The 20554-nt window shown below is 41.3% G+C and overlaps 1 protein-coding gene across 1 annotated transcript in view; it reads left to right on the forward strand.

Moving 5' to 3' along the window:
* Ccdc171 (coiled-coil domain containing 171) overlaps nt 1–20554 on the forward strand; it is a 349604-nt gene that overhangs the window by 4862 nt on the left and 324188 nt on the right. The window contains exons 2-4 of the mRNA XM_021161203.2: nt 6083–6226; nt 12326–12461; nt 15240–15414. Coding sequence (XP_021016862.1) covers nt 6180–6226; nt 12326–12461; nt 15240–15414 — 358 coding nt within the window. The 5' untranslated portion in view covers nt 6083–6179. The remainder of the gene's footprint in view (nt 1–6082; nt 6227–12325; nt 12462–15239; nt 15415–20554) is intronic.

The raw sequence follows: 20554 nt of genomic DNA on the forward strand, positions 1-20554 counted from the left end.
TTTTTTTTTTTTTTTTAATTTTAAGATTTATTTATTTATTTTATTTATGTAAGTACGCTCTAGCTGTTTTCAACCATACCAGAAGAGGGCATCAGATCCCATTACCACCATGTGGTTGCTGGGAATTGAACTCAGGACCTCTGGAAGAACAGTCAGTGCTCTTAACCACCGAGCCATCTCTCCAGCCCTCTTTTGCATATTTTTATGGGAGATAGGTAGATCTACAACTTGAGAGTGAGGCAGGGCTCCAGTAAACTTCTCTAACTTCATAAAACAACTTCATACAGCTTTTTTTTTCTCTGTATATTAATGCTATGGGGGCTTGCTTTTGAGATCTTTCTGGCTGTTTCCTCCTCAGTTTGGTTGGAACATCTTCACTTCTCCCTCCCACCCTCCCTCTCTCCCTCTCTCCCTCTCTCCCTCCGACCCTGCTCTGCTCTGCTCTGCTTAGATTGCAGACACAGAAGTTTCTCTTCAGTGCAGGAAGGACCTGAACAGGACCACTCTGAGAGGTCATTGGGCTGAGCCTGCTCTTTCATGACTGTTTTACGATGTGCATTCAAGTGCCCACTGTTAGAATGGGCAAAGCTCTCCACTTTGTTCTTCTGTTCTTAGAAGGCCTGCAGTAAATATCGGCTTCCTCCCCTGGGCTCTGTCAGATGCACCCTTTGTTCTCTAAAGATGCCCACTGCTTCTCTGTGACTCTCTTGCCTGATGGTGTTTTGCTAAGTGTTATTCACGGTTGCTTGGATTCTCTAACGACTTGTGTTCATTTTACAGACTCATCTGTTTACATTAACAAGGAAATTATGCTATAGAAAAAGAAGCCAAGCATGGTGACTCCCACCTGAAAGCCAGCACTGGGGCGGTGGGGGTAGGAAGATCAGGAGTTGCAGACCAGTCGTGACTGCATAGCAAATTCCAGGCCAACCTGAGCTTCACCATACTGTGTCTCAAAAACAAAACAAATCAAACATCCAGCCAGGCTGGTGGCTTATGCTTTTAATCCTAGTGCACAGAGGCAGTCAGATCTCTGAGTTCAATGCATGGTCTACATATTGAGTTTTAGACTAACTAGGGCTACACAGTGAGAACCTGTCTCAAAACAAACAAAACAAAATTAACCAACCATCCAACCAATCAAATCTCCTCAAACTGAAAACAAAAACAGAAACAAAATCAACCAACCATCCAACCAACCAATTCTCCTCAAACTGAAAACAAAAACAGAAACAAAATCAATGAAAAACAAACCAAGAGCCTTAAGTCAAGGTACAGAGGTGGTCTGAGAACACATTCCACTGCTGTTTTCTTGTCTCATGCTATTCAACTAACAACTTTTACCTCTGCATGAATATTTTCAAACTATCATTATTAGCTTTATACTGTTGTATAACAAGTTACCACAAAGTTAGTGTTTTAAAGCTGTGCACACTTTGAGCATTGCTTTATTAGGCAGTTTTCATGGGGGTAGGGGAATGAAGATGTGCAGATCTTCTGCTTCCCACGGTCTCTCTGTGCATGGCTGCCGTACGCACGATCTGACCTGGAGACTGGGGGACTTTCCTCTATGGCGTTTTACCTATGTCTAAAGACTTTAGGTTTGAATATGTTAGGTGCCTAAATACACAGAAAAAAAATGAGCTCTTTCAGTTTACTTTTACTGAAAGAAACTCAGTAAGTTAAATAAATTGTTTCTTCTTCCACTTTTCTTCCCAAGACAAAGAAGAATAAAACAAAAATAAACATTTTTTAAGGTTGTTAGTATCTAAATAAAAATTTCTAGAGGCTTGAGAGATGGCTCAGGGGTTAAGAGCATTGGATGCTCTTCCAAGAACCCGAGTTCAATTCCCAGACCCAAAATGATGGTTCACAACCATATGTAACTCAGATTCCAGGGGATTTCACTTCCTCTACTGACCTCGAAGGAGACCAGGCACACATGTGGTGTACAGACATATAGGCAAGCAAAGACTTTAAAAAATGAATAAAAAAATTTAAAAATTAAAGTTATTTTTGTTATTTGTGTGTGTGTGTGTGTGTGTATGCGTGTGTGCACGCGTGCATGTATGTGAAGATTAAATTCAGGCCCCTGTACTTGGTAAGCAGGTACCCTACCATTGTCTTGCACCTCTAGTCCCTCTGAAATTCCTTCCCCAGAGGGTAAAATAGAGATCTCTTTATGCTGTTGGACACATAAGTACATGCATGGGTGGAAGTTGTGTATGCCTGTATTGATTTTTTTTTTTTTTTTTTGAGACAGGGTTTCTCTGTGTAGTCCTGGCTGCCCTGGAACTCACTTTGTAGACCAGGATGGCCTCGAACTCAGAAATCCGCCTGCCTCTGCCTCCCGAGTGCTGGGATTAAAGGCGTGCACCACCATGCCCGGCTGACTTTTTTTTTTTAACCCACAAAAAATGAAACCCTTGGGCTGGAGAGATGGCTCAGCAGTTAAGAGCTCAAACTGCTTTTTCAAAGGTCCTGAGTTCAGTTCCCAGAAACCACATAGTGTCTAACAACTATCTGTAGTGGGATCTGATGGCCTCTCTGGTGTGTCTGAAGAAAGCAATGGTGTACTCATATGCATAAAATAAATCTTTTTTAAAAAAATGAAGAGGCTTGCTGGGTTGGAGAGATGTGTTAGAGCACTTGTTCCTCTTGAAGAGAATCTAGGAGGTTTGAGTCCCAGTATCCACTTGATGCCCACAACTGTCTGTAACTCCAGTCCTAAGAAATCCAACACCCTCTTTTGATATCCACAGGATGTACATGGTTGTATACATGTAACTCTCAGACAAGGCATTATACACATAAAATTATAAGATGATTTTTAAATAGTCGTTTGCTGTGTGTGCCAGTTACTTTAAGTACAGAAGTCTGCTTCTGCCAGATTCCAACTCTTCCAAATGTTCTGAAGGTGGCTTGTTTGGGGTCTTGTCTTTGGGAGCATCCTGGTAGTGTGAAAAGATTTTGGGGGCTGGAGAGATGTCTCAGCAGCTGAGAGTATTGGTGGTTCTCCTGGCGGACCAGGTTTAATTCCCAGCACCCACATGGCAGCTCACAACTGTCTGTAACTCCTGTCTCAGGGGACCCAACACCCCTCACACAGACATACATGCAGTCAAATCACCAATGTACAGAAAATAATAAATTATTAAAAAAAATTGGAACTCATGGATCTGGGGTAGGAAGATACGACCAAACCACCCCCTCCCCAAAAAGAAAGACAAAACCCTAGAATGTGGCTGGGTGCTGGTGTCCTTTTCTCTACATTCCCTTACTGGCTGGCTGGTCTCGGGCAAACCATTTAGCCTCTCTGCCCCAGCTTCCATTCTTTTTTTTTTTTTAAATTAGGTAATTTCCTCAATTACATTTCCAATGCTATCCAAAAAGTCCCCAATACACTCCCCCCCTTTTTTGTTTTTTTAAAGATTTATTATGTGTAAGTACACTGTAGCTGTCTTCAGACACTCCAGAAGAGGGCGCCAGATCTTGTTACAAGATGGTTGTGAGCCACCATATGGTTGCTGGGAATTGAACTCAGGACCTTTGGAAGAGCAGTCAGTGCTCTTAACCGCTGAGCCATCTCTCCAGAGCCCCCTGCCCCCTCCCCCAGTCTCCGTTCTTTAATGGAAGCAAGGGTTACAAAGGCAGGGTAAGATCATACTGTGTGTCACCTTCTGAGCCATCAGTTACCATGCAGGAAGAGCTTGGGCGTTGGAATCTTAGTTATGCCTGGGGATTTGGTCCTTCGACTCTGTCCCTTCCTTCAGGCTAGTTCTGTGCTACCCTGTGACTTTATTTTGTCCTTGCAGTGCTGTAGGGAGCAGAGCTCTGGGTGCAGTGGTAGAGGTTTGAAGTACAGTCTGGAGCTGCCGTGGGTGCTCAGTAGGTGAGTGACAGTAGCCTTTGTCACAACTCTACTTAAACTTACCCAGGACACTAGAGAAATTAGATATGTCTTTCCTGGACTTGGCTAAAATTCCCTCCTGTCCCCCCACCCCCACCCCGCCCCCAAACCAAATTATTCTTTCAGCTGCATAAGTCGCTGTTTAGTGGAGTATTTCAGTATTTCTCAGCACTAGGGTTTTGTTTTGGTCTTCATCTATTTGAATAGCTATCTTTCACAGTATCTTCTGAGGCTTGGTTAGTGGGGGTGGGGGAAGGAGGCAGAACATGTGACACCTTTTCTCTTGTTTTCCTTTCTTGGTTCCTCTCTTCACTCAGATATCACTAAATGATTATTTTATTATATCCTTTCCCAAACCAGATTACTTAGTCATTCCCCTTTATTTTCCCTTTATTGGGGATCATTAAGTCTTTCAGAGTTCCATGACCCAGTAATAAAAATGGGTAGTGGCTGAGCCTTGGATGTGCTGTGTGTTAGTTACCTCTTTTGGGCAGAGGAAGGATGTTCAAAGACTCTGAAGTGTTGCCTGAGACCATATACTGTGAGGTGCTGGTTGGCTCCTGCTTCAGGTTCTCCCAGTTTAAAGTTCAGTCTGTCTTAGGACACTGGATTTTAGGAACTATAAGGAGGTATTTGTGGGACATTGATAGTTGTATATCAAATATTCAAAACATATCACATATTCAGAGGGAATTTAGAGAATGTAGGGAAAATGACACCAATCAGCCATGTTATAGGGGGTCTTTTTGGTTTGGTTTGGTTGTGTTTCCACACCCTCCTCATCATGAGTTCCAAATTTTCTAAATGATTTATTATTTTCTGTACATTGGTGATTTGACTGCATGCATGTCTGTGTGAGGGGTGTTGGATCCCTTGGGACAGGAGCCACAGACACTTGTGAGCTGCCATGTGGGTGCTGGGATGCCTTACCCATTGTGGTAAAGTAACAGGATTTATATGTTCGGAGCTGTCGAATTTGGAATTTCTCCTGTAAGAGGTTCCAGGAGGTCGGCCAGAGTAAGTGACACTCTTTGTTGCTTCCTCTTTGGAATGAAGGAGACGACCTTTTGTGCGGATGTGTAAGGAATGTTTTCACAGTGGTGTTGATGTGGTTTGATCATTGCGTTAGTTTTCAGCTTTTGTCTTGCTTGTTAGTGACACAGATTTGCCAGAGGTCACTTACTGCTCTAGTTGAAGATAATGGTGTAGTTTTCTTTCGTAGGACTTACTAAAAACACTAAGAGACATTTCTGAGTTGTATGTTTGATTGAATTATTATCTATTCTGTTTTTATTTCTCTTGAGTCTTTGAATAAAAGTGTCTGAAATTATGAAATTATTATGACATATTTTCTTGGGGACTATTTTGTCATCTTCAGTGACAACACTGCATTAAAATATTCTGCTTAGGGCTGGTGAGATGGCTCAGTGGGTAAGAGCACCCGACTGCTCTTCCAAAGGTCCAGAGTTCAAATCCCAGCAACCACATGGTGGCTAACAACCATCCGTAACGCGCCCTCTTCTGGAGTGTCTGAAGACAGCTACAGTGTACTTACATATAATAAATAAATAAATCTTTAAAAAAATATTCTGCTTATTTAAACTGAACTCTGTGTCTCAAACATTGGTACTATATATTCCTTTCCAAGTGTAAGAATAATTTGTCAAAGGTGGTGGTGGTGCGGGCCTTTAATCCCAGCAGGGAGGCAGAGGCAGGTGGATCTATGCGTTCAAGGCCAATCTAGTCTACAAAATGAGTTCCAGGACAGCCAGGGCCACACAGAGAGATTCTGTCTGGAAAAACAAAACACAAGCAAACAAAGGATAAAAGCCCTATGGTTTTATTATTATTGCTAAATAATTTATTATTTCTGTACATTGGTGATTTGACTGCATGTCATTTTGAGACTGGGTGTTGTGTACCCCAGGCTGGCCTCCACCTTACTAGTAGCTAGTAGCTAATGACCTTGGGCTGGACCCCTGTCTCCCTCAGGAGCTGGGTTTACACCTGTGGGTACCACACCCAGCTGTATGGTATAGGTTTTTGGAATTATCCGTGTTCTAGTCTATATAATAATTTCAAAATTAATGAATAGGCTTATAGATTAAAATAAATCTTATCTTTCCAGGATTCAATTATAAACTGCTGTTGTATTGTTTATTATGTTAACAGACTTTAGTCCATCTAACCTGTAAGTCGCAGACATCACCGAAAGAAAGTATATTATTAAGAAGCAGTGAAGTATTTTGAAAAAATTGGAAGACTTACCATGAGTTTAAATACTTCAAGCAATGCCACTCCTGGGGACACCCAAAGGTAAGCCTCCAGTATCTTCCCTTGCTTGGGAAAGACTTTGGATTGCAAGAATCAGGCGAAATGAAGTGGGTGATGAAGCTATAATTACAAGGATTCTCATGGGATGGTTAAGGAGGGAGGTTTCCTGGACGGACAGAGCAGCGACTCCTTCTAAATATAGGATTGGCTCTCGGGACCTCTTCTGTTCCTTTGTTAACTTGGATCATAAAGATCTGTATTTCCAAACCTTCTCCTCTCATTAGAGACTTGTTAATTTTGCATAATTCCTACCACCCCCTCACCCCCACCCCCGCCCCAGCTCTGTGGCTCTGGATCCTTGCTGCAGCTCTGAGCTGACTGTCTGAGCACTCCATTAGTTTTAGCTCTCCTTGCTGGCTGCTTTTATCAAGAAGGCATCTCATGGACGTTGTTCTTCTTGTGTGTGTGTGTGTGCACGTGTGTGTGTGTGTGTGTGCGCCATGCATGTCCATCTGTCCTTAGTAAAATGCTTTAGTAATTTACCTCTGATGTTGGGGTCCATAATACAAAATGGACCATTTTGAAGGGTGTGATTTTTTTTCCCTCTAAGTGCATTTTTCAAGTAAATAAGTTCAGGAATTAAAAGTAGTGTGGCCTGGTGTCTGGTACATGTAGTCTTAGCACTGGGAAGCAGAGGTGAGCAGATTTTTGTGATTTCAGGCAGTCTACTATATAGAGCAAATTTCAGATTAGCCAAGACTGCATGGTGAGACCCCGTCTCAAATAAACAAAGAACAAAACCGGAAACAAAATGTTGAAAACTTTATAGTCACAGAACAGAGTAATAGCTATAGAGTGTAAAAATTGGACACTGGAGTTGTCTGTCAGTTGCCTCAAGTCAACTATTTAAACAGAATCATAAAGCTTAGCTATGGATAATTCTTTTCTAATTTTTGATTTTTTTGTTTTTTTTTTTGTTTTTTGTTTTTTTTTTGAGACAGGGTTTCTCTGTGTAACCCTTGGCTGTCTTGGAACTAGCTCTATAGTAGACCAGGCCGGCCTCAAATTCAGAGATCTCCCTGTCTCTGCCTCCCTGGTAACAGGATTAAAGGTGTGTGCCACCTCCTACCCAGTCAAAGCTATGGCTGACTCTTCATAGATTGGTAGAGACTATGTATCTGTAATCTTACCTCTTAGAGTTAACTATGGAGAATTCAGTAAATGCTTGTCCCAATGAAGTGGCAATATATTATATAAATATATACTTTAGCATTATAATAATACTTCACATTATTATGCTTTTTCAATTTAGGGAGGAAACATCAGTAGACATCCATAATATATATGCTTAAAAATTTATTTATTACTTACCCACCCCTGTGTGTGTGTGTGTGTGTGTGTGTGTGTGTGTCTATGAGTAAGCATGTGGGCAGGCAGAAGAGGTTGTCAAACCGTTGGATTAACATTATAGGTGTTGAGTGCTAGGATTCAAACTCAGGGCTTCTGGAAGAGCAGCTTGTGCTCCTAACTGTGGAGCCTTCTCTCCAGCCTTCCCATATTTTTAGTGGAGACATCTTTACTCAGGATTCAGAGTCTGAAGGAAGTCATTTAAACTCCACCACTAGCCTGCTTACTTTCTATGTCTGTAGCCGTGTCCTGGATAACTCATGTCAGGGGATCACGCATCTTTTGTGTCTGGCTTCTTTGGCTTGTTGGTGAGATTTATTACATTGTAGCATGTACAGCTTTTGTCTCTTTACTGATGAATAATGTTCCATCCCTCTGTAAGGATTTGTTACATTTACTTACCCATGCAGCAGTCAGGCAGTGGGAGTTGTGTTGGTTCTCCTCTTGGCTGTTATGAGTAATCCTGCTATATGCAAGCATTTATGTTGACATATGTTTCTGGTTCTCTTTCTGGACAGGTTCACAGGAACAGCACTGTAACATCATGTAGAAAATTTATGCTAATTTTCTTTTCTTTCTTTCTTTTTTTTTTTTTTTCCTTTCGAGACAGGGTTTCTCTGTGTAGCCCTGGCTGTCCTGGAACTCACTTTGTAGACCAGGCTGGCCTCAAACTCAACAATCTGCCTGCCTCTGCTTCCCAAGTGCTGGGTTTAAAGGCATGTGCCACCACTGCCTGGCTAAAAATTTTAAGAAACCAACAAATTGAGTGATTGTATAATTTTACATCCCTGACAGCAGTATTTGAAGGCTTTAGTTTCTTTATATTCTTGTCAGTACTTTAAAAATGACTTAATTTTTAAGTAGTCATTCTAAAGAATGTAAAATGATACATTGCTATGGATTTAATTTGGGTATTTCCAACAATTAATGGTGCTCTGCATCTTTACATGTGCCTCTGACCATTTGCATGTCCTCCTTGGTGAAATGTCGTTTTTGCTCTTTAACTATCTTAAAATTTGTTTTTTATTATTGAACTGCAAGTATTCTTTACATATTCTGGATACAAGTCCCTTATCATGTAATACAGCATTTTATCCCATCAAATAGCTTGACTTTTTATTTTGTTGGTTTCTTTTATGGTGTGAGGGTGCTGGCGATGCTGGTGATGCTGGGGATACTGGGAATGCTGGGGGATGCTGGGGGATGCTGGGAGATGCTGGGGGATGCTGGGGATGCTGGGGGATGCTGGGGGATACCTGGGATCCTGGGGGATGCTGGGGGATGATGGGAGATGCTGGGGGATGCTGGGGATGCTGGGGATGCTGGGAGATGCTGGGGGATGCTGGGGATGCTGGGGGATGCTGGGGGATGCTGTGAGATGCTGGGGAATGCTGGAGATGCTGGGGATGCTGGGGGTGCTGGGGGATGCTGGGAGATGCTGGGGGATGCTAGGGATGCTGGGGGATGCTGGGGGATTCTGGAAGATGCTGGGGGATGCTGGGGGATGCTGGGGGATGCTGGGGGATGCTGGGGGATGCTGGGGATGCTGGGGATGGAATCCAGAGCCTTGCCTATGTGAGGAGGAACACTGCTCCTGAGGCTGTGCCCTCCCTCATTCTCCTCAAGTATGCTGTGAAGTACAAATGCTCTTAACTTCTAAGTTGTATTTATCAATTCTTTTTTTGTGTGAATTATGCTTTTAATTTTTTATAAAAACATCTCCAATTAAGGTCATGAATATTTTTTTCCTATTTTACTTTCAGTCAGTTTTATACTTTTATTTTTTGTTTGTTCCACTTTGTTACTTTTTGTGTACTGTGAGGTTAGGATCTAAATCAATTGTTTTGCTCATGGATAGCCAGTTGTTTCAGAACTTTTGTTGGTAATACTGTCTTTCCTCATTGAACTATCTCAGCACTGTTGTTGAGTCCTTTGTCTTTCCATAGACACTTTAGGATCAGCTTGTTAACTTTTGTAAAAGAGTACCCTGGGGATTTGATAAAAGATTGTATTGAGTCTGTGGATAGAATTGTCATTTTAATAATACTGAGTTTTTAAAATATAAATATGATTGTGGGATGTCTTTTTCTTTATTTATTTAACTTGTTTATTTTATTTATTTATTTATTTTTTTTGAGATAGGCTTTCACTGTTGTAGGCTTGGCTGTCCTGAAACTCACACAATAGACCAGGCTGATCTTGAACTCACAGATATCTTTCCTCCTCTGCATTCCAGGTGCTGGGATTAAAGGCATGATCACCACCTCAATTATTTATGTTTTAACTTCAGTAACTTTTTGTATTTTTATGGTAAAGGTGTTGTACTTCTGTTAAACAATAATAAATTTATTGTTTATTTATTATATATAAGTACACTGTAGCTGTCTTCAGACACACCAGAAGAGGGCATCCGATCTCATTACGGGTGGTTGTGAGCCACCATGTGGTTGCTGGGCTTTGAACTCAGGACCTTTGGAAGAGTAGTAAGTGCTCTTAACCATTGAGCCACCTCTCCAGCCCAAAAGATTTATTTATTATTATATGTAGGTGCACTGCAGCTGTCTTTAGATACCCCAGAAGAGGGCATCAGATCTCATTACAGATGCTTATGAGCCGCCATGTGGTTGCTAGGATTTGAACTCAGGACCTTTGGAAGAGTAGTCAGTGGTCTTAACTGCTGAGCCATCTCTCCAGCCTATTGTTAAACCTTTCTCTTTTTCATGCTCTTACAATGGAGTTATTTTTACTAGTATATAGAAATATAATTAATTTTTCTCATTGATCTTGTATGTTTATAACCTAACCTAAAATGATTTCTGTTTGTTCTTTTTTCTTCTTATTGGATTTTTAAAAAGAATTTTCTTATAAAGTCATTTCCTTTGTAGTAAAAAACAGATTTTCCAGGGGTCAAGGACACCACAAGAAGACCCACAGAGTCAAGTAACCTGGGACCATGGGGCTCCCAAAGCCTGGGCCATCATCCAGGGAGCATTCAGGAGCTAGACCTAGACCCGCCCCCCCAATTGTAGCAAATGTACAGCTTAGACTTTTTGTGGGTGCCCTAACAAGTGGAGCATAGGCTATTTCTGTCTGTCTCTGTTCCCTGCCATTGGTTCCCCTTCCCCTACCTGGACTTTCTGGTTGGGCCTCAGTGTGAGATGCTATGCCTAGACCTGCTGGGACTAGATACCTGAGGGTGGGGTGCTCCCCAAGTGGGGAGAAGGGGAGGGGTCAGTGGGTGGAGAGACTTGTGAGGGTGGGACTTGGAAGAGAGGAGGGTTGTGATGGGAATGTAGAGTGAGTAAATCCCCCACCAGGTCTCCAGCCCAATATGCCCTTCTTCTCACCTCTCTTCCTCCTTGTACCATTTAAGACTTCCAAATAAGGGCTGGAGAGATGGCTCAGTGGTTAAGACTGCTTTTCCAGAGGTCCTGAGTTCAGTTCCCAGCAACCACATGGTGGCTCACAACCATCCGTAATGGGATCTGATGCTCTCTTCTGGTGTGTCTGAAGACAGCAACATTGTACTCGCATATATTAAGTAAATAAAATATTTAAAAAAAAAGACTTTCAAATAAAAGTTTTAATGGAGACAGGCGGTGGTGGTACTTAGTTGTCTCTCGGCAGGGCAGCTCTGGGGAGGCAGGCAGGTGGGTCTACAGAGTTTGAGGCCAGCCTGCTCTACAGAGTGAGTTCCAGGGCAGCCAGGGCTACACAGAGAAACCCTAACTTGAACCCACCCCCACACAAAAAAAATCTTGAATAACACAGTGTTAATAGCAGTCATTTTTGCTCCATTCTCCTTGTTAGAGGACCTTTTTAGTCATTAACTATTATGTATGCTAGGAACATGGGTTGTTGTAGATGTTCTTTGTGAAGTTGGGCATGTTGCTTGGTCTAGCGGTACAGGACTGTAATCTTAGCAGATGTGGTCAGAGGCTGGGGCCGGATGATCACATGATCAAGGCTTGCCTGGTCTACAGAGTGAGTTTAAGACTAGCCTGGGCAGCTTGGTGAGGTTGGTCTCAGAAAGGCACAGGAGCTTAGTGGTGGAATGTCAGCCTAGCCTGTGTGAGGCCCTGAGGTCAGTCCCTAATACTGCCGAGTTCCTTCTCTGTCCTGCGTTCATCTAGGAAAGGTTAATCAAATTCATCTTCTCAAAGAACTAAATTTTGGTTTCACTGGCTTCTATCTATCCTATTTTAGTGATATTGAAAGAAATTAAAATTGTATATACATATTATTAGATCCACATTCCCCCCCACCCCCCAAGTCTTATTGCTGTTGGAGAAACACTGGTAATTTCTTTGAGACCGCTCTCTCTCAATTCCTGGAAACCATCACATTTAGCTCTTGGAGATAGTTTTTTGTTGTTGTTGTTGGAATGATTTGACATTTTAAAAATGTTATTGTTTGGTTTTTCAGCTTTGATCTTTGTCTAGTGACTTCCCACCACAGATAATTGTAATTCAGTTTCCAGTCATTGATATGATTGGCTGGTTTAAATACAAGTCTTAAGCAGTGTAGTATATTTTCAGTGGACAGTATTTTGTTACTAGTAGAATATGACGGCATTTCCCCCACATTTTGCAGTGGACATGTGTCTCTAGATTGTGAATTTGTTATCTATCCTAAGATCTTATCATATTCTGTTTTTATGATAAACTATAAGAAATGTTGTTAGAATTTTTTTATTGCATGAGTGTTATATTTTATTATGACTTTATTTTGTAGGTTGAAAAATGCCTCATTGGATGTAAAACAAATGCTTAAAAATGAAACAGAGTCAGATATCACCGCTGATCTCCGAAAGAAGCTGCATCGGGCTAAGAAGGAGAAATTAGAAATGACAACTAAGCACAATGCAGAGGTAGAATTTATTTTCCTCCCATGCAATATAAAAGGTTGAGTTTCAGGCGTGTGTGGTGGCGCAGGTTCCAGGACAGCAAAGGTTACACAGAGAAACCCTGTTTTGAACCCTGCCCTTCCAAAAAAGTTGAATTTCAGTTTTTGGTTTTATTTCATATTAGAAACAACATTTAACCTTGGTCACTACGTCATTCTTGTGCTTCAAAGGAAATCGCAGTAAAGAAAACACTTTTATACAGCAGAATTGTAACAGGGATATTAAAGTTGAACTTTAGCCAATTATATTTATTTGTATACTGTCTTGAATGTATATTAATTAGTTAAAACGTTTTATTCTTTGTGTGTGTGGGAGCACATGTGTCATAGCACTCATGTGGAGGGTAGAGGATGGCGTGTGGTACCTCGTTTTGCTGAATAGATTATGTCAGCTTGATACAAGCTAGAGTTATTTGAAAGATAGAAAACACCTCCATAAGATCTGGCTGCAGAACATTTTCTTAATTAGTGATTGATGGGGAAGGCCCAGCCTATTGTGGGTGGTGCCATCCCTGGGCTAGTGGTCTTGGGTGCTATAAGAAAGAAGGCTGAGCAAGTCATGGGGAACAAGCCAGTAAGCAGCATCCCTCCATGGCCTCTGCATCAGCTCCTGCCTCTAGGTTCTTGCCCTGTTTGAGTTCCTGTCCTGACCTCCTTTGATGATGAACAGTGATATAGAAGTGTAAGCCAAGTGAACCTTTTCTTCCCCAACTTGCTTTTTGCTTATGGTGTTTCATTGCAGCAATAGAAACCCTAATTAAGACACTTGTGGTACCAGGGACTGAAACTGAGATTGTCAGATATAGCAGCAGGCATTTTTACCAGTTGAACCATCCTGACAGCTCAGTGTATTTTAATTAACAAGCTTGACATGACCAAACACCTTATTTGATGGATGTGTTTGATGACTGAAGAATTTATAAATTAGAAAAATGCTATTTTGAGAGAGCTCTTGGTATGTAACCTAGCCCTTCCTCCTCACACTCAGTCCTGCCTCAGCTTCCCAGGTTCTGTGACCTTATGTGTTATTGTTGGACATGGCTTAACCAGGCACAGTTTTTGAAATTGTAATGTAGATTCCTTTAGGATGTGAGTTGTGGAACAGTCTTTCTCTTAAGTACACTTGTATATAAAATTTTAATTAGTGTAGCTCAGAAGTTATCTTTGGTTTTGTTTTATTACAACATATTAGTGTGAATATACATATTTATACATATGTATATTTCATGTACAGTAGGTTTCTTTCCCTTTTAAGTGAAGTCATAAATTATATGTGAATGTCTTTCTCTTTTGTAGGCTTACTCTTCATTTTCATATTTAAATCTTAATATCCTTTTGTGTTTATATGCTAGTGAGCTACATTCTCAGGTCTTCTTTTAATTTTTTTAAAGCATAAGTTTTTTTGGTTTAAATATTTAGCATTTTTTTAATTGAGAAAAATGTTATACAATGTATTTTGATCACCTTCCCTGTCCTCCAACTTCTCCCTCACCTCCCTTTCCACCCAACCCCGCTCTTTTTAAAAAATCTCTTTAAAAACAAAACCAATCACATAGTATTTTTACTTCAAACTATCATAAAATATTAATTTTATTTCTTTTACAAAATTTGGTTCGTATGCTTTTTTGTAACATATAGGTCTTTGACCCAAGAGCTTTATAACATCTATTTTTTCTTATTTTACTCACCACATTACAGGTATTAAGTATTTAGTATATTAAGTATTTAGTATATAAATTATTTGTAAAAGATTAGCTAGTCATTGACTATATGATTTTAGAGTAAGATCATTACAGGTCCTCACATTCTAGTTTTTTAGCCATTTGTGTCATTGTAATGAATGGAATGTCACAATTAGGTGGCCCTTTGCTAAAATCCCTGTAATAGTCTCACTCATTAGTCTATGCTGTCATTGATATTTTAACCAAGAAAAACAACACATTATTCACTAAATTGTACTTTGTTGCCATTTGCTTCTTTTAAACATTTCTTTTTTTTTTTTATAAATTTATTTATTTATTATATGTAAGTACACTGTAGCTGTCTTCAGACACACTAGAAGAGGGAGTCAGATCTTGTTACTGATGGTTGTGAGCCACCATGTGGTTGCTGGGATTTGAACTCTGGACCTTCAGAAGAGCAGTCGGGTGCTCTTACCCACTGAGCCATCTCACCAGCCCTAAACATTTCTTTATGTGTGTGTTCATATGGGTCCTGCGTGTGGAGGCTCCCTTCCGAAGCCAGGAGTGAGTGTTGGATGCCCCGGGACCAGAGTCCAGGTGGTTGTGACCTGTCCTTCATGATGCTCGGAACTGAGCTGGGGTTGCTGGGGTCGCTGGAAGGGCAGCCAGCCCCATACACTGATGTGCACCCTCCTCAGCCCTGTTTGCTCCTTGAGTACATGTAGGAGATAAAAGGAGAGGACTACATAAAGTTTTAGGTGTTTATTATGTGGCATGCCTTTTTGTTTGCTAGGCATGATTTTGTGATTCACATGCACAGTTTTTTCTTTGTTTGTTTAAAAGGCTTTCCCTCTAGTCGAGTCTCTCTCTATAACGCGCTTATGATTGTCACCTGGTGAAGCAGTGTTTCTTTCCTAATGTTCCAGAAAACGGCAGAATATGAATTCTGGTAAATGCAGAGCAAGGTTTCGCTAAGAAATGTGAATGCCTGTGTTATGCACTCTCATCAACTTATAGACGTGTTTTATTGCTAGTTCATGAGCTCAGGAATCTGTTTTTAGCTGTCAAGCTATGAGAGCCAGATTGCCAGGCTGCGGTCTGAGGTGGAAAAAGGAGAAGCGCTGCGACAGCGTCTGGAGTACGATCTGGCTGTCGCTAGGAAGGAGGCTGGTCTGGGAAGACGGGCGGCCGAGGAGAGACTGGCCGAGGCACAGCGGATTCAAGAGAGGCTCTGTGGTAAGGCAGCTTCTCCTCTCCCAGCTCAGGGCAAAGCTTTGTTCTGCGCGCGTTCTTGCTTGCTGTTGTACATCCATACTGGATCTCGTGGGGGTTTTCACCCATGGGACTAGATGTGTGTTTATAAGAGGTTTAAATTCTTCTGTTTCCACGTTGGGGATTCGTGCATAGTGGGCAAGCACTGTCACTGATTTGGGTTTTCAGTCCTACATTAATTTATTTTGAGACATTGTTCGTGTGTGTGGGGAAGGGTCTGATATATCTCAGGATTTCTCATACGTCTGTGCTGAAGATGACCTTGAACTTGTGCATTCTTTCTTGCACTCAGCATCTAAGATGCTTTCCACTACTCCTGATTTATGTAGTGCTAGGGTTGACTGAGCACAGTGCTTTGTGAATTACCAGTCTAGTATTCTACCAGCCAAACTATACCTTCAGCCTAGTTAATATTTTATATTGTTACATGTATAGGAAAAGAATACAGAATTTAGGATTCTAGTTCTTTAAGCAATATGTAAAATCACAAAGTAGGTGTGTGTGTGTGTGTGTGTGTGTGTATGTGTGTGTTTTCTATATATACTCTAGGCTCCTTTATAAACTATATAATTTGAGTCAAAATTTCTAGTCAGTCTGCATGTTCAAGAAACACTGAAAGTGACTTTGTTTATTCTGTAGGTTTCTGTGTCACTGCATTAGATTGTATGCCTTGAAAAGAAAAAGACACTAAATTTAACCCTCAAAATCCTATTATGTAGGATTTAGTTATAAATAAATAAACTATTGTTTAAAGTATAAATAAGGGCTGGAGAGATGGCTCAGGGGTTAGGAGAACTGACTGTTCTTCCAAAGGTCCTGAGTTCAAATCCTAGCAACTACATGGTGGCTCACAGCCATTTGTAATGAGATCTGGCGTCCTCTTCTAGTGCATCTGAAGTCAGCTACAGTGTACTTACATATAATAATAAATAAATAAATCTTTAAAAAAATATAAATAAATGCATGCAAATTCACTTAGATTACCATATAACTAAAGCAAGCATCCAGATCATGTTATAAAAAAGTACATAATGTAAGGATTGTGTTGTATTTATATAATGAAATATTACTCAGCCCTAAAAAGGGGCCAATGCTAATACATAAAGTTAATGAATCTTAGAAATAAGTTGAGTGAAAGAAATTTTTTATACATGAGGACATCTTGTGATTTTCTTGTACATAGAGTTCTATAATAGGTAAAGCTAATTGTTAGTGAATAAAATCTGAATAGTGGTTTCCCCTGAAGTGAGTAGGCAGTAGACAAAAATATGAGGGAGCTTGGGGCTGGGAAATGACTCAAGAGGTTAAGAACACTGACTATCCTTCAAGAGGACCTGGATTCCATTCCCAGCCGTTCACAGAAAGGCTCAAAACCGTTTGTTAACTCCAGCCAACTCCCAGGAACCCAACGCCCTCTTCTGACTGCTGTAGGCACCAAGCATACAAGTGGTGGACTTATATGCATGTAGGCAAAATACCTATATATATAAAATAAAAATAGAAATTAAAGAAATATGAGGGGGGTTTGGGTTAAAGGATTTTTTTTTTTTATAATTTGATAGTGGTTTGGATTACATGGGGGCATGAAATTTAGGTAAGCTAAAAGAAGTGTAACCTAAAAATCTTACATTTGTAGGGTCCTAAATGGTAAAGACTTGTTCATCTCAGTGTATGTAAATATTACTTAAAATAGTAAGACCGTATGGTATTCAGTTAGCAATCACATTAGTCGTTTTTCTATTGATGTATGTGATGAATTACAGGAGTGCACTGTCCCACATTCTCTTTGTGGTTAGAAATGCATACACAGTACGGTGGAATGCTGGGTATAAACGGATGGGTGTGCACCTAGATGGATGAACGTCTGATAAAGCAAATGTAGCAAAAATGTAACAATTGCCTAGGGCAGACTGGAGGGTTTTCAACATTTTCTATGTATCTGCGTTTCCCCTACAAGCATGTCTGTGTACCACATAAGTGTCTGGTGCTTGTGGCCTGAAGCTGGTGTCTGATTCTTATCTTTCCTTCAAAGAGTGTATTGCTTTGGAATCACTCCCGTTTCCTGAAGTGCTTAAGCTCTGCACATGGTCAAATAGAGGGCCTGGTGAACCCAGGAAGGTCATATATCTAATACTAAGTGTGTAAGGACCTTCTCCTCCAGTTCTCTTACCTTTCCAGAAGCTACTACCCTGTCCCTATACCTCATGTAGGAATTTGGGGGGCTTTTCTGTGAGTGAAGAAAAATCTAGTGATACTGATGGTGTGGGTTTCTCAGTAGACGACATAGTATAGATTATCCTCCAGTGGGGCTGGAGCGATGGCTCAGTGGTTAAGAATACTGACTGCTCTTCCAGACGTCCTGAGTTCAATTCCCAGCAACCACATGGTGGCTCACAACCATCTGTAATAGTGGGATCTGATGCCCTCTTCTGGTGTGTCTGAAGACTGCTACAATGTATTCATATACATAAATCAAATATATAAATCTTAAAAAACGTTATCTTCTAGTAAAGACCACAGTCCTCAGCTTGTCACTCACAAGGCCAGAATGTAGGCGATGGGAATATTGTCTATAAACTATATTTAGCGTTTCGTTCCTCCTCATTGAGTAGGTAACCAGGAATCATCAGATCTGTGAGAAAAGCCTTTAAATGGCTGTGCTGGCCGTGCTTCTGCCTCGGGGTAATCAGGCGCTGTTGTGAGCAGGAATGGAAGGAACGGAGCATGCCAGGGCGGGTGGGCTGGAAGGGACTGTTGTCTTGAGTGCTAGGAGGATGGGGCGGGGTAGCCTTCTCGGAGATGGTGTTCAGTGTTCCAGATCTCTTTATTGGGGCGGGGGTAATAACGGCTACATAAACCTTGGGAAGTGGGTATGGGGGTTTAGGTCATGGCTGGGGCTGAGGTGCTGGGAGTGCTTCATTTGAATGAGGGGGATTCCAGGTGCTTGCTGGACTCATCCTTATAGGGAGACAGGAGGCTAAACCTTTCATTTTGCCTTGAGGTTACGTGACTACCTCAAGGCAGGTAAAGGTGGGGCTTGTGGGATTGCAAGCTTGTACAACCACTCTGGAAATCAGTCTGGCGGTTCCTCAGAAAATTGGACATAGTACTACCGGAGGATCCAGCAATACCTCTCCTGGGCATATATCCAGAAGATGTCCCAACCGGTAAAAAGGACACATGCTCCACTATGTTCATAGCAGCCCTATTTATAATAGCCAGAAGCTGGAAAGAACCCAGATGTCCCTCAACAGAGGAATGGATACAGAAATTATGGTACATTTACACAATGGAGTACTACTCAGCTATTAAAAAGAATGAATTTATGAAATTCCTAGNCAAATGGATGGACCTGGAGGGCATCATCTTGAGTGAAGTAACACAATCACAAAAGAACTCACACAATATGTATTCACTGATAAGTGGATATTAGCCCAAAACTTAGGATACCCAAGATATAAGATACAATTTGCTAAACGATTGAAACTCAAGAAGAATGAAGACCAAAGTGTGGACACTGTGCACCTTCTTAGAATTGGGAACAAAACACCCAGGGAAGGAGTTACAGAGACAAAGTTCGTAGCTGTGATGAAAGGATGGACCATTTAGAGACTGCCGTATCCAGGGATCCATCCCATAATCANCTTCTAAACGCTGACACCATTGCATACACTAGCAAGATTTTGCTGAAAGGACCCAAATATAGCTGTCTCTTGTGAGACGATGCCGGGGCCTAGTAAACACAGGAGTGGATGTTCACAGTCAGCTATTGGATGTATCACAGGGCTCCCAATGGAGAAGCTAGAGAAAGTACCCAAGGAGCTAAAGGGATCTGCAACCCTATTGTTGGAACAACATGATGTACTAATCAGAACCCCGGAGCTCTTGTCTCTAGCTGCATATGTATCGAAAGATGGCCTAGTCGGCCATCAATGGAAAGAGAGGCCCATTGGACTTGCAAACTTTATATGCCCCAATATAGGGGAATGCCAGGGCCAAAAGAATGGGAATGGGTGGGTAGGGAAGTGGGGGGTGCTATGGGGGACTTTTGGGATAGCATTGGAAATGTAATTGAGGAAAATATGTAATAAAAATATTAAAAATTAAAAAAAAGAAAAGATAGAGGGCGATCCTTAATCCTGCTGGTCTCAAGATGAGAGTTTTTGGGGTTCAAACACATTTCTACCTCGTTCTTGCTCCAGGCCTGCTTCCCTGGTTAAGAGCACCTGTCACTCCTGTTTGGTTCTCAGGAAGCTCATAATCATACGTATCCACTTAGAGGGACTCTAACGCCCTCTTCTCATCTCTGAGGGCCTCAGACACACATGTGATGCAGGCAAAAGACATAAAAAAATCTTAGAAAAAATAAAGTCCCTCTAGATGTCACCGGCTCTAAAAGATAAATATGAGCTGGAGTGAATGCTCAGTGTATAAGTGTCTCAAGCATGTACGTTTTTAAGTACGAGGGCCTAAGTTCAATATCCAGCACTGGCATGAAAAACCAGCCAAGCATGCACATGCAACTCCACGTTGTAAAGTCTGCTCCAGTGTTAGGGCCACAGACAGGAGAATCATATGGGCTTGCTGGCCAGCAGCTGAACTCAGATTCCCCTAAGACCCTGTTTCAGAGAAATGTTGTGGAGGATGACAAAGCACGTCAGCTGACACCTTTCTGTAGCTTTGGCACATACCACACACACATACACACACGGACACACACATATGAATAAAATAATAAAGTAGGCTCACTTAAGATATTGCTCAAAAAGGGGAAATACACATTTAGTTTTCTTTCCTTCTCTCTTCCTTCCTTCCTCCCTCCCTCCCTCCCTTCCTCCCTCTCTCCTTCCTTCCTTCCTTCCTTCCTTCTTAAAGATTTATTTATTTATTTTATTTTATTTTTTAATTTTTAATATTTTTTATTACGTATTTTCCTCAATTACATTTCCAATGCTATCTCAAAAGTCCCCCATACCCTCCCCCCCACTTCCCTACCCACCCATTCCCATTTTTTTGGCCCTGGCGTTCCCCTGTACTGGGGCATATAAAGTTTGGGTGTCCAATGGGCCTCTGACCCCTATTTTTACCAGAGCGGTTGTTTCAA

This window comes from Mus caroli, chromosome 4 (assembly GCF_900094665.2).
Source record: "Mus caroli chromosome 4, CAROLI_EIJ_v1.1, whole genome shotgun sequence".
NCBI lineage: Eukaryota > Metazoa > Chordata > Mammalia > Rodentia > Muridae > Mus > Mus caroli.